Source organism: Astatotilapia calliptera, chromosome 17, assembly GCF_964374335.1.
Source record: "Astatotilapia calliptera chromosome 17, fAstCal68.1, whole genome shotgun sequence".
NCBI classification, from domain to species: Eukaryota; Metazoa; Chordata; class Actinopteri; order Cichliformes; family Cichlidae; genus Astatotilapia; species Astatotilapia calliptera.
The window spans coordinates 2,227,461-2,242,549 of NC_137438.1; the positions used below are offsets into that span (position 1 = coordinate 2,227,461).

Here is a 15,089-nt window from a genome sequence, read left to right on the forward strand (position 1 = left end):
ATTTACTGTGAGGTGAGGTGTGGTTGGGGTGTGGACAGTGGTTGTGCTTTTGTAACGTTGAGGTATGGACAGCTACACACTCCTGCCTGTTCACATTTTATTCTGTAAAAACTAAATTTTCACTGCTTTTATGACCTTTTTAGTGGGGAGAACATAGCTAGGATTTAATGATTTAACAAATCTTTTGAATCCTTTGTCCTCCACAATGCTAAATGGCTGGGAGTCCTCAATCACCATGCTAACCAGGTCTTCATCTATTTGAGATTGTTCTCCTGAGGAAAGACAATAAAGACAAAGCACAAATATAAATATCACACACGTAACTTATAACAGTTGTATAATATTGTTATATCATTTAGTAACATTACTGCATGCTATATTATCATTTCATTTGATGGCTCACCTGGTCTTGCTCCACAATCGGTGTTCCTCTTATTCTCATGCAAAGCTCTGTAGTGCCTAAGCATGGATGAGGTGTTGTTGTTATATCCCAGCTCCCTGGCACATAGCAAACACTTCACCTTGTACAAAAGTAAAGCCACTTAACATAAATTGTATTGCACCATCAGTATCATGAAAATACATCTTCTGTAGAAATTTACATACCTTGTTGGGAGGAATAAGATCAAAATGTTCCCACACAGGGGAGGACATCCTCCTCTTCTTAGCTGGCTCCATTCTCTCCTGACTTTCTCTCCTCACTCTCATAAACCTCCAAACGGTCTCCAAACTCTCACTAACCGCAACTCTCCATCAAACACCCACATTTTTGAATGAAGTCTGAGGGGTTTATATCTGTCATAGCTCGCGGCAAAGTTCGAACCACTTCATGAACCAGTCACGTGGTACAGCCGGGCAGCGAGGCTTCGGACGTCATCATTTTCAGCTCCTCCCATAAATGAAGCAAGCCTCGATACGCGCTTCGCGGAAACGCCCCCTCCATTACTCGACACACGCTCCGAAGCCTCGATACAGAACGTCCCATCACTACCTGATGGCTTTGAACTTTTCTATTCCACCTTGGTTTTAATTTTGCACAGTATGAACACCCATCCCCCAACTCAAGGATCACCACAACATAACCTAATAGACCTACACCTTAGTTCACAGATTTGCTTTGTCTAGGGTTTATTTCTAGGATTTCACACAACCCAGGATTCAAATCATGAATACATAATGGGCTTGGATTTACAGCATTATGAATGAAATGTGCTCTATTTGGAAGCAGCCGGCCCCCCTCAACGTTTCGATGTGTTGTGTGTGAGACTTTAAATCATCAACCTGTAAATTATATATTTTAAATTGTTATTGATCCCTTTACCTCTAGTCCTAAAGTGTATATTTATTTTCTTACTGGTCTTATATTTATTGTTTGTTTACTTGCACTGCTGTAACTGGAGCCTCGTCGTCTCGTCTCTCTATATGCTGGACTGTAGCGGAGATGACAATAAAGTTTACTTTGACTTCAGCAGCGAGCAGGCACACCGAGGGCTCTCGCGCTCACTTTTTACGTATAGAATTTTGAAAAAACATCGGTGCAAATTATAAGTCTGTATCATAATGTCTGGTTTTTGTGTTTGTTGGTTTGTTTTTATTTTGTTTTATTTTGGGGTGGATTATTAGATGCTGCTCCAGCCGGTCAGAGAATCACCCGCCGCCCCGCCCTCTCCTCCCTGTGCCGCAAGCAGCAGGCGCACCTCGCAAACAGAGGGCGCCCTTACTCCCAGCAAATGGGCGATAGAAAACCGATCGGTGCCTATGCCATTCCCAATATGCGCTGGCTGACGTCGGGGCAGCATGAGTACCAGCAATTTTTTATTTTTTTGCCGATGCCCGTGATGCCGCCCCCCACCACGATGCCGATCCAAAATACTCAAAGCTTCATAGAACTGAAACCAACATTTATTTTAGCTCCATTCTGCTGCTGATACAGACTTTAGGTTTCTGAACATTAAACTTGTTGCTGCCTTTCATAGTGTGTAACTTGAAGGCCCTGAGTACTCTGAGTACTTTCTCCCACACTGAAAACACTGGGATGATCACATTATTTGAACATTACCTAATAAGACTGATTCAGCACAGACAGTTATGTTAAACTTTCCTAGCAGTCCTTCACAAACAGGGAACAGTCTGTCTATTCTCTCCATCTGTCAGCTGCTGCTGGCTCTTCCTCCTCCTCTTCCTCACACACTGCTGAGTTTGTCCTGGTGGATCATCAGGGCTGCAAAGCCTCACAGATGATGTGCAGCAGTGGGTCCCTCAGCTGTCCTCACTCTGGACACTTGCAGTCGTCACACATGGAAATCAAATGTGTGATAAGCTGCAGGATTCAAACACAAGTGTAACTTATAAACACATGTTCATACTTTTATTCCACAATCAGAGAGAAAGAAACAGAGAGAGAGTGCAGGACAGACAGACAGGTGACAGTCTCAGGTGTACACACTGCTACAAAACAGCACCAGAGAAGGAGGATTTAGTGTTTGTGTCATTACGAGTGTAAACAAGAAGAGTTCCAGATGGTGCAGTGGACACATGTGTGACTGCTGTGATTAAAGCATCTTTCTTTCAGCTTAACGAGTGAACCGTCAGCTCGTTCAAACACACGTTAAAGTCCGTTTGGCTCGACACCACCGAACAGAGGCAGCAATATAACACAGCTCACATTAACAGTGCAGTGGATCCTGCTTGTGCCGTGATGTTCAGGACTGCAAACCGAGCAGCATCACTGACTTTCAGCCTGTTGTGTTTGTGGATATATGACTGACTTTAATTATCCATAAATCATCACATTCTCTGTGAGATTAAGGTCGACTATATATATATTTAGAAGTAGAGGCTTTAAAACCAAGTTAGTACAAACATTGCTTATGTTTGTAACTTTGCCGACATGTGGCCAACAGGAATGTTTTAATGTTCTTCATTATTAAACATTCGCACATAAATAAGTGACGTCATATTCAGTACTTATTTTTGACAGTTCAGTCAACGCTTCCGCCGTTTTTTTTCGGCAAAATTATCCAAACCACCGCCGCGCTATGAAGTCTGGGATATGTTGGGCCACGAAGGCTACACAGACCCATCCTTAAAATTCAGGGAAATGAAGGACGCATTTGAGGGCCGCATTTCGAGCAGCCTTTGAATTGGGACAGCCTTCGTCGCGTCGCTGTGACGTAATCAGCCTTAAAATGCGGCCTTTAAGGCTGCAGACCCTGAACTAGGATACAGCTTCTATAACCACTCGGAGCTCTGGGTATGGCGTTATTTTTGTGCCACTATTCTGAGCACACGTAAAAAAAATTGCGGGTGCAAGTGTTGCATTTTGAAGACAAATTTATTTTGAGCGAAGAAAAGCTAAATTTGGTGTCCGGCAGAAAGAGATGATCATCTTCCCGTAGCCGACTTTCACATAGAGGCTAAACAGACCAACATTGAACACATCACTAATACACCTGTAAGGCACACAGCAGCATTAAATAACTTCTTGAACTAAATGGTAAATGGCCTGTATTTATATAGCGCTTTACTAGTCCCTAAGGACCCCAAAGCGCTTTACACATCCAGTCATCCACCCATTCACACACACATTCACGCACACATTCACACACTGGTGATGGCAGCTACATTGTAGCCACAGCCACCCTGGGGCGCACTGACAGAGGCGAGGCTGCCGGACACTGGCGCCACCGGGCCCTCTGACCACCACCAGTAGGCAACGGGTGAAGCCTACTATATGTCTGACAAAAATAATTTCATTTTCACATATGTATGTTTACAGTGTTATGAACTGTAGTCCTTGAGTTCTAACAAAAAGAGAAGCCAGGCCATATCTGACCCTTCAGAACACGTGGAATATTTTGTCACAAGACAGCGAACCTCCTCCTATCCCTGCATTTCTTTTCATTGTGCTTTTCCTTTCAGTCAAATGACTACATACTCAATTTCCCCCCAAAGGTCTGTTTCCTAATTTGCTACTCCTTAGCCTCTTGACATCAGGCCACTAGGTGTCCTCCTTATCCATGAAAGCTCCAAAGTCATACAGTTCAGAAAGCATATCAATGTGCAAGGAATGAGAAACACTGTCATCCTAAAAGATTAAAATTATAGGTAATTTCCCAGACTGTAAACCTCGGGGACATAAAGGAAAACACACCCATACCAGGGTTCATGGATGTAGGCATGTTGAGCAAGAGGGTGAGATGGAGGCAGGTGATCGGCTGAAAACAAAGGGAGCTGCCAAGAGAAGAAGAAGGAAAGGATTTATATTGCTGTTACTGTTTATTGTATGTTCTGGATATTTGTTTATTTAAACATCCATGCCAATAAAGCCCTTAAAAATAAAAATGAACACATTAAACTTCACCACACCTTACACCAAGTTCTTGATCTGGTTTGTTCTGAAACCATGTGACCAGCAAACACTTCCACCGACCTCGTACCGACCAGAAATCAGAAAGTGCTTCAGCATGACACCTAGTTTCTAGGAGGATGGAATTTTGTTTTCTGTCATCAGCCACTAGAGGGTGGATGGATTCAAAGATCTGGATCCAGGCAGAGGTCTTGGCTGTATGTAAAAGATGTCTGAAAGATTAATGAGGAAGCTGCGTAAGCCTGCATTCTCGCTAAAATCACTGCACACAAATAATTCAATAGTCTGGGGGGGGGGGCTCCGAGCCTCTGCTCACGACCCTGTGATGGCAAAGAGCAACAATAGTGTAGTGATTTTTAAAAATATCAGACCAGTGAGTGACTGTGTTCATCTTTTATATACAGTCTATGTATCTGACCCAAGCAAGAAACGCAGTCTGACGTGCATTTTTAAAACAAAGATTTATGCTGCTTCTACTGAACCCAGTAATATTTGTACACATTTAAATAGATTGTTCTTACTCATAACCTCCTTTTGCTATGGAAACATTAGGATTGCTCAAAGAAAATCGCTGCATGCGCGCTGACAGGACTCTGTATCGCCGGCGAAAGCTTTTAGTGGCTCACAGTGCGCTTGACTTTTGGCATCGGTATTTGTTATATGTCATGTGCGTGGGTTCTGATCAAAAAGTACCTTTCCCTCTCCATAGCCTCAGGCTATATCCACACTAATGCGTTACTGTTTTATTCATCTAAAGAGATCTGGAGAGGTTACTATACAAGTGATTTCACACAGGAAAACCTAAATAAATACTTCAAAATAAAAAAATCAGCTCCTGGGATGTCTTGGGGGTCGCCGGCCTTTTTGGTCATTTTTCACAATGATGTTTTTATCGGAGAGCTTTGAGCTTGAAAAGAACCCGAGTACCTCCTTCACGTTGTAGCCACCCTGTAGTCGCCCACTCTCTCTCTCTCTCGTTCTTACCGGCATACACCGGCCAATCAGAAAGCTAGGATCCCCACCACCACCACCCCTCCCCGTCTCTCTCTCTCTCTCTCTCCCCCCCCCCCCCCCCCCCCCTCTCTCTTCTCTTGCACTGCCAGTCCACTGAAAGCGGTCCTCCTCCTCTCCTGTCACACACACACACACACACACACACACACACACACACACACACACACACACACACACACACACACCACTCAGTCCAGTCCAAACCCCCAGAAAAGCCGTGCTGAATCCTCACACCGTCTGTCAGCATGGGGAGCGCTTGTTTTTCTCGGGACTTTTGTTTGTTCATCCTCCTCATAAATACTTGCGGGGTGATGGGGAATGCCGGACTGGCAGGTAAGCGCTCCCCTTTCCTCTCTGTCTTGCTTTATTGTCAACCATTAGTACTTTTGTGGTGGCTTCTGTCTTGCCGGCTCCGATGAGGAAATGATGAGTGAAAATATTGTCGCTGGAGACTTTAAAACAATCTTTCAAATATCCCGACGTCTTTAAACTTACCTTTTAACTACAATCGCATTGTGTATTAATACAGCAATGACATTACATGGCACTTGTTTTCATGTGACATAACAGCGCTGTGTTGATGCAAAAACTACACTTCATGGCACTGAAAACTCGCGATTGCGCACTATTTTCGCTCGGTGTGAATTTAACTTGGGCGTTTCATAAAAGCATACTTGATCTATTAAGCTAAGTGACACCACTTTGGCAGGACCTCTGTTTTACATCACCGTTTTCCCTCTGTGCGGCATTTGTGACGCGCAATTTGGTTTAGTGGTCTCCCAGACTTCACCGGAACTTCTGTTTCCTGCGCGCAAAGGTCAGTTTCAGTCGGAAACCACAGCTTGATCTATGGTCTGGGCTCTCGTTTGCTTTGATTTGGAGTGAGAGCGCTGCCTGATTTCAGGATTTTACTCAGGGGGTGAGACGGCGCAAGTCATTTAACGAAACGTAGCATCTCGTCTCCGGCTTTCCAGAGCTGGAGGAGGGGACGAGGAGGGAGGTGTGTGCGTGCGTGCGTGCGTGCGTGTGTGTGTGTGTGTGTGTGTGTGTGTGTGCGTGCGTGCGTGCGTGCGTGTGTGTGTGTGTGTGTATGTGTGTGTGTGTGTGTGTAAATGTGGGGTGAGGAGGGTTGGTGAAGGTGACAGGAGGACCGTCAAAAGTCCCAGGAGGAACAGGCAGGCAGCAGGCGCCAATAACGAGCCTGTAGTAGCAGCAGCATATTGTTAAGACTCTCACCTCTGGGAACAGGGTGAGGTTATTGAGACAGCGAACCACGACGCAGGCAGCGCAGACAAACTCCTAAAATGCCCCCCTCCAATGATCTAATAAAATAAAACGCTACAACTTGGAGCTGAAACCCTCAGACCACTTTTTAGTTTTCTCTTTCTCACTTCTACACAAATTAGGTCCAAACTTTTTTTCTTTCCATTGGGAAATTATTTATTGGAAAATTCCTTTTAAGGTGTATTCATCGCCTGTAGCTAGCCTACACCTTGGCCTTTTGTATTCTGGTGGAAGCGGAGGACGAGGAAAGCAGCTCTGTGGAGATGGTGAAGGATCTGACAGTAGGATCCAACAAATCTCTGTGTCTGTGTTTGTGAGTCCCCCCCTTGTGTGAATGTGTGTGTGTGTTTATTCCCTCTGTAATAAGCTGGCCCTTTGCCCTTGGATTGAGGCCCAGATGTGACCAGCTCCTCTATCAATAACTTGATCAATTGAAGAGCTGTTAAGCCCTTTGCTCTCTGCATGTCATCTGCAGCTGCACCATGACGGGAGAGCTCTCCTTCACTGTCACACTCTCAAGCAAAACAAAAAGGTAAAATGAACGATTTAAAACAGCAAAAGAGCCAAATTAGTCACATTAAAGCTGAATAAGGCAGCACACATCATTTTATTCAAATCATTTATAGACAGCTGGTCGAACCATGGGTTTAACCTGGAGCTTTACAATCTTTTCTCTCACACTTTGATCCATCGAACAGAATAGTCTGGGTTATAATATCTCAAACTGTTTTCACTTTTCTTATTGTCTAACAAAAGTGTGTCTAATAACACAAATGTCTGACATGATGGACGAGTAATTACTCGTCTTTCATTTGCTTTTATTAATTTGATGGTTCTCACAATATTTTCTCGAGTTCGTGGATACTTGACCTCTATACAATACAAGCTGTGCCAGAATAGAGCCTGAGTACAGTTACCCGGGTTTTTAAGTAGAAGTTTGAGTTACATATGTCCTCAACATTGGTCGGGGCATCTGATTAGGATGCCTGCTGGAGTTTAAGGTGAGCTGTTGGTGAGGAGACCTTGGAGCAGACACAGGATAAGCAGGACAGATCATGTCTCCTGGTTGTCAGGGTAAATGGTAAATGGACTGGTACTTATATAGCATCTTTATAGCACCTTTCTACTCAAGCTGGGCACTCCCTACTACACATTTCATTCACCCAATCATGCACACATATATCCTACATGCACATATATGGATCGCAGGCAACTGTGGACTCTGTCTTTTGCCAAGGACACCTCAACTAGAGGAGCTGGGGATCGATTCACCAGCCTTCCAGTTGGTAGACCACCCACTCTACCGCATGAGCTGCCTCATCAAAGAATGACTTTCAACAAGACCTTAACATAAAATCAGGTTCATCGAGCTGTCCCCAAGCCCAGTCATGAACAGCTCTCCTTCAGCAGCTGAGTCCGGCTATCTGAGACCAACCAGTGGTGCATCTAGGCAGGTTTTTTTTAAATTAGAGGTGTTCAGTTGTTAGCTTTGCACCACTGGTTCCTGAACTCATACAACAAATGACGTTTCCTCTCATGCTGAGCAGGATTACCATTGCAACAACACATCAGGGTAAAACCCCATCCTGGAAGTCACGAGACGAGTATTCCCCTAGAACAGCTCACTGAGCTCGTAGCACCTCTGCACAGACAATCTGGGCCCAGATAAACCAAAGCAATCTTAGTGAGCAGATACATGCAGTTAGATATGAAGTATAAAAAACTAACAGCTGAATCCTGACAGTAATGTATGAGTGAAAATAATGTCATTAAAGTGCTTTTCTACATAGAGAACTTTAATACTTTAATTCATTTTTTCATGATGAAACTTCCACATTGGTAAAATTATAAATGAAGGACTTTCACTTGTTGCAGTTTTAAGTTTTGTTGCTTAGACCAAGAATGGAAAGCATTCCTTAAATGAAGTTCACAGACTGTGTGGAAATGTGGAAGTTGAGTGCTGGAACATTGTTACACTGTTACAGTATTAAATCAGTGTGTTTCATCAGAGTTATCAGTGGGTGCTTGAACCTCAACCTGTTTCCACGCTTGGCCACTCTGTGTTCACGTGACTGGACGACACATCGCACAGAGTAGCTAGTTTCACTCATCAATTCTCTTATTGTTCATATTCAACAGCAGTCACTGCTCGTTTGAGAGAAGAATATGAAGAACCCAAATGTGTCAGTGGGAATATTACTATCAAACTGATGCACACTACGTGTTCATAACAACTGGTTTATATTTAAATAACTTTAGCAATTTATTTCTCAAATGATTTTATTATCTCTGGGCTCTCTGACATGTACTCTGCTACATGTACTGCAGACAGTGCTGAGAACAATACAGTCAGAGCCCCCTGCTGGGCAAACTTTGTAATTAAACAAGCCAAAGCATCCTTTTCTGAATCTGTTCTGTATATATGTGTTGTCACCAAAGGACGCTCCTGTCTCGGTAAAGTGCAGCAATGACCACTTGCTCATTGCTGCAAGTGTATCCAACACAGGAGCTTCCTGTTTAATAAATGGAAATACCCTTTTTGAATACAAGCACGCTCATCCACACAGGTGTGTACACAGGTGTTCACTGTTCACAGACACAAACTAACACAAACCTGGCTGCTACCTCAAAGTAAATTGTGTGCTGTCGATCCTGCGTGCTGCACAACAACTTTCAATATTTAGTATTTACTGTTATTCACACGTAGCTAGATTAATGCGATGGTGTTGTGTTTATTATGTTGCTCTCTTTTTTTGCTTGTTTTCTTTTTTTTTCTCTCAACAGGTGATCCGGGAGGTTTTTTTCTTTCTCTTTTTAAGTGCCCTTTCTCACTGTCCCTCTTCCCCTCTCTTTTTCTTTCTTTCTTCCTTTCCTGTCCCACAGCCATGTCTGTCCCGTCTGTAACAACTGAAAATAAAATAAATAACAACAACAATGGTCGATCAAATGGACCGATACGGCATGATGATGATCCATTTGATTGATTGATTGATTGGTAATTTATTTCAACATGTGAACAATATACAAGTACACTTAGAAAAGAAAATAAGAGAGAAAAAAAGTAGTATACAAAATACATACAAAAAACCTTCTGATTAATTTACATGTTGAAAGGGAAGAAGTAAACACTTATTTAATCCCACCCCTTTGCCATAAATTATCAGTTAATATTTAGTCAGCTTCCTTACTGATAACATTTGTAATAAAAACAGTGAACAGATTTCTGATATAATATATACTGTAATATCACATCATAATTTTTTTTTTTTTTAAAATAGAGACATTCACTTAATTTCAATATTTTCCTTTTCTTTATAGATCGAGAAGATCATATTTTTATAACTCTTTTTGAACAGTTTTATGTTTGGACATTGCTTTAATTCCATATTCAGTTTGTTCCACAGTTTCACTCCATGCACAGAAACACAAAAGCTCTTTCTTGTACGTGCCTTCATTGTTTTGAAGTTACAAAAACCCCTTAAATTATAACTTCCTTCTTTCAAAAAAAACATACTCTGAATATTACCTGGCAGTTCTTTATTTTTTGCTTTGAATAGAATTTATGCTGTTTGGAATTTCACTAGATCGCCAATTTTCAATATTTCAGACTGCAAAAATAGTGAGTTTGTATGTTCCCTATAACCTGCATTGTGGATGATTCGAATTGCTTTTTTTTGAAGAGTAAAAAGGGAATGTAATGTGGTTTTATAGTTATTGCTATTTTCATTCTGTCTGGAAATCGACCAGTTTGAAATGATAAATTACAGATGTATGTAAACGGTTTTATAATAGCCTCAATGACTCTCTCAACCACTATCATATCAATATCATGATGATGATTGATAAAGTAAATCTGTCGGGTATCTTTGTTGGCCTTCAGACAACAATTCTGACAGCTAAAGAACCAAACGGGACAGGCAAAACAAACAAACAAACAAACAAACAAACAAACAAACAAACAAACAAACAAACAAACAAACAAACAAACAAACGAACAAACAAACGAACGAACGAACAAACAAACAAACAAACAAACAAACAAACAAACAAACAAACAAACAAACAAAGGAAATACAAAAAACCTTCTGTAATTGTTAAGTTAGCTCACATGTGTAAAGTGATGACATCACATCACAACAATATATCAGTTATCACATGCAACACCGTGGAGTTCATTGATCCAGGGACTCGCGTCTAATTAGGTGCTGATGTTTTGTGTTTGTGCAGATGTAGATGAGTGCGCAGAGGACTCAGACGACTGCCACATCGACGCCCTCTGCCAGAACACAGCCAAATCCTACAACTGCATCTGCAAGCCTGGATACAAGGGAGATGGGAAACAGTGCGAGGGTGAGTGCTACGTTTCCTTCGGTTCATCCCAGTGAAAGCACAATCAGTAATGGCTGGGATTTACGCAGGAATGTACCAGTTGTTATAGAATATGAACGCAAAGCACATCTTCATGTTACTCCTCTTTGAGAGTGAGAGCACATCCAGAAGCAATAGGTTGAGACAAACAGCTTTAAGTCCTTAGTATGCTTTAAACAAGATGCCTGGCAGATCTAGCAATAGCTTGAAACAACCTCTTCATGGAGACGTTGATAGCGTTGGATCACAACCTAAAAACAGACTTTTCTAGCAGTAACACGTCTTTGAAGGAAGAGTAAAACACTTGGTTTGAATAATGGCTGCTATTTGATATCTAAAAGGTGTGGGGGTGGTGGTGCATGGTGGTTTCTAATACTATATGAGCATCTGACAGGCGGTGCTAATTGAACTATGACTCTTATACAAAGGTGTACAATGCAGCCAGTCTGGTGTTTCTCACACAGAGACTCGCTTGGGCAGGTTGTTAGGTTATTAACAGTTCTTCGAGCAAATTTGGTGATTCATTTTACTTTTTTGTTTTCAAGAATGACAATTTTCCATTTTATAATTTTATAACTTTATTTTTAAAGTCAGTTACTGCTAACTGGGTTTCCATTGTGAAAGTGTTTGAGGCTATTCCACTGATTTGTCAAAGACGTTGCCTTGCTGTAAGATGTATAACAGGTTCATTCTACGCTGATCACAGAGGGACTATGACAATGATGACAGTGTACAAACTTTTCTAATAGCACAGCAAATCTTTGAAAGTCTTTGAAAGAAGACTAAAATACTTGGTTGCTTCTGACTTTTTGACTGTTGTATCAGAGTATGCTCTCCTCACATGAAGGATAGGTGATGTTCATCATAATTATTGTGAATTTGCTTAGATGTGAGTGCATGAACTGGGCCTCTGATGCAACCGCAGGATGGACAGCTGTTTCACAACCCCCACACCCCACACCCACAGGGTTCTCCTAATTAACGGAGAGAAAGCGACTTATTGAGGGTGTCGGGGTGAGAAGGGGGCGGCACCCGGCTGTGCGCTCACACCTCCACTCCTGCCTGAAAGCACACCACAGCTGGAGCCACAGCCGACTGCACAGATACACTTTCTCCACCTCTCACCCTCTGTTAGGTCTAGGCTGTCACACATTTATTTAAACGTGCTCACAGGACCACTGTGATCATCTAATCTTTCCCACACTGGTTTAATTTAAGTATATTTCTATTTCCTGTTTTATCGCCTCAGATCTGGTTATAATAAATGACATTTTCAGCTGACTATGAAATAGTCATCATTCCCAACAGCAATGATAATTCACCAATCAGAACTAGAGTCTAGGAACATGACAGGATCGCTGTGGCTGATCTGTAACTCACTGAGTTGGATAGCCACTTTAACTAGATTATGTAAACCAGGTCTAATCAGCTTGTTCAAGCTAAATTGCAGCTTTTTCATTCAGGTCCTCAGTGTGGGAATTTTTCATGGGTTTTCAATAGGCAGTTGTTCTGTAACATCGGTCCAGTCTTTGTGTTTTCAGTTTTCTTTTCTTTTTTAACTTCTCTTGTTAGACGCCTGCTAGCTCTGTGAGCTACTAGCTAGCTAACATTATGTGAAATTCCAGTGAGAAGTGACTGACTGAAAAAAATAATGCATCTAAGGAATGCTATGGAAAAACCCTCTAATCTCTAGTTGGAGAAACTCTTTGTCTTTCTGGCTTTGTGGGGTTTTTCAAACTTCAAATAGAAACTTTAATATTTAGTTCAAATCCAACAGTTCCCAGACAGGATGTGATGCAGTACATATAGAGGAGAATTATTATTAATCCACAAGAGCTAGCTTAACTTTTTAAAATAAAATGCTACAACATCTACTGTCAGTAGAACATCTTCCACTTTTTACAGTGAGTTTAAAGCACAACAACAACAACTTGCCATTTGATCTTTCCATGAACTCTCTTCTCTACTATCAGCATGTGCTCTTATCTCACAATGATGTCATTTTTGGATGAACTGACCCTTTAGACATGCATAATTACTGACTGTGCACACTAATGTCTCAGAATACACGCGGATCTGTCTCTGTTTCTGTTTGCATAGACAGGGTGATTTATTACACTTGACACTCAGTCTTTCTAAACCATGTGTGCTGAATGACAACAGCTTCTCTCTCTCCTCTGAGAGGAGACGGCAGGAGGCTCCAGACTTTTCAAGGTTATGATGTCCCTCCGTAATGTTGCTGTCTGAGCAGATCTGTCCCATCAGCCACAGATACCTTTGAATCAGTGTGAGCATGTTTGTGAAGTGCACTATGGATGGACCTTGAATGTCAGCTAGGACATCACTGTTCACTGTGTACGTGTCATGCACTGTCCTCCCTTTGCCTCATGACTGTACATTCAGGTCTTTTAAACTCTTCACTGGCAATGAAGCAACAGCTCATGACAGAGACGCCAAATGAAGACAGATGGTGGATGGGAGTTGACCCTTGACCCTGGTGATTAGATATGGTCGCTGTAATTGGCCGGCTGTGTTTTCCATCAACAGGCATTACAGCCCACTTTGCTGGCCAGCGCCATTAGTGGCTCTGCTATTCCTGGAAGCACCTGGAAGCAGCAGAGTCTCTGTGCTTGCTCTCCGCAGCTCTAAGGTCATCTCTGTGTCTTTATTATCAGCATCACTCCATATCAGTGGATGATCACTCAGCAGTGTAGTGAAACATTCAGAGGATCATGAAAAACTGTGTCAAAAGAAGTGCTTATAAGAGACATTTTACTCCCCATTTCTTAAAAGTGCATTGACCGAGAAATTTATGATAGCCCAGACTGCTGCTCTCATTTGTCATCTTTCCCAGGTCCAGAGCACCTGTGTTTCAGAGACCTCCAGATGCACTCTTCATGCTTTGTAAATAGACACGTCTTAAGAACCAAATAAACCGTGGCCTGTACTGAAAGTAAGGGCGATGCTGTAGAAGCACTGGCACAAAAGACAGTTATGTGTATAGTGTCAAGTCTGATTTCTGAAGACTTCCATCTTTGCTTTTTGAAACTGGAGGTAATGGTCATGGGGTGGATCTGACCAAATCAAACTAATAAACATCTTAGCACAACGTAAGGAGGATGTGGGGTGATGGAGGGCGTTATGGTGACATCAGCATTGGCAAACATTGGGGGTTATAATGACCAATAAGACTGCATGCAACCACAGTGTCAGTGTTTGCCCAAGTGATTTTATTAGTATGTTTCCTGTGCATAACTACCGTTTTCTGATGTTAACTCCAGTAAACAGATTGAAATATAATTGGCAACTACTGAAATGTTGCTGTGATGCAGGCTTTGTTGTTGCAGAGTGGCTGAGCTCTTTAACACGTCTGCTTTGCTGGTAAACACCTCTCCATTGCATTGAATCACTACAGACAGTAAGTCCAAATGTAAAGAAAATTCTGGGTTCCTGAAGTTGTTCATTAGCTGTTATTGCAACACAGCAGTGTGCTGTGTCTGCATCAGGGAGTGCTTTCGTTATCCACTTCATGTCTTGATATACTATAAGACAAAACTGACCTCCTCAGCAAAGTCACCAGCAGCATTTTGTAACTCACAGAAAACACTGAAGAACCTGAAACTTCTAAGCAATGAGTGGAGCTCTCATTCTGTACAGGGGCGTTTTGCTCGCATGGTTTTTCTTGCCCCATTGGAAGGAATCATTCTCCTTTAGCTGAATGAGTGTGAATCATATGCTACTGGCTTTACAGTAGTTTATATATATAATATATAATGCCCTTTGTATCATATATGATAGACCTCTATCTCAGCAACATGATCAATACTTGCCATAATTTCAAAATGTTATGGACAAAACTTTTTTGCCTAAAATTAACGTTGTTAAGAAAAGTTGCCAAAAATGCCCAAAGTATCAAATGTGATATAAAAATATATAATAAATATATATTAAAAATATAATAAATATGTCATAAACAACATGATATAGCGAAAAAATGTTTGTGGATCTTGTGGTAAGGGTTAATAAACATCAGAATGTTCTGGATATTTTTTGA

The 15,089-nt window shown here is 41.8% G+C and overlaps 1 protein-coding gene and 1 long non-coding RNA gene across 3 annotated transcripts in view; one reads left to right on the forward strand and one right to left on the reverse strand.

Moving 5' to 3' along the window:
- Nucleotides 1-83: 83 nt before the first annotated feature.
- On the reverse strand, nt 84-844 carry LOC145421444 (uncharacterized). Its single transcript, XR_013902797.1, has 3 exons — nt 607-844; nt 404-521; nt 84-272 (listed from the first exon to the last, which is right to left on the reverse strand). It is a non-coding gene; the product is annotated as an uncharacterized LOC145421444 (long non-coding RNA).
- Nucleotides 845-5,450: 4,606 nt separating this feature from the next.
- scube1 (signal peptide, CUB domain, EGF-like 1) overlaps nt 5,451-15,089 on the forward strand; it is a 120,086-nt gene continuing 110,447 nt past the window's right edge. For both annotated transcript variants that reach the window (XM_026146357.2, XM_026146358.2), the window contains exons 1-2: nt 5,451-5,716; nt 10,895-11,017. In XM_026146357.2, the coding sequence (XP_026002142.2) occupies nt 5,629-5,716; nt 10,895-11,017 (211 nt within the window). In that variant the 5' untranslated portion in view covers nt 5,451-5,628. The remainder of the gene's footprint in view (nt 5,717-10,894; nt 11,018-15,089) is intronic.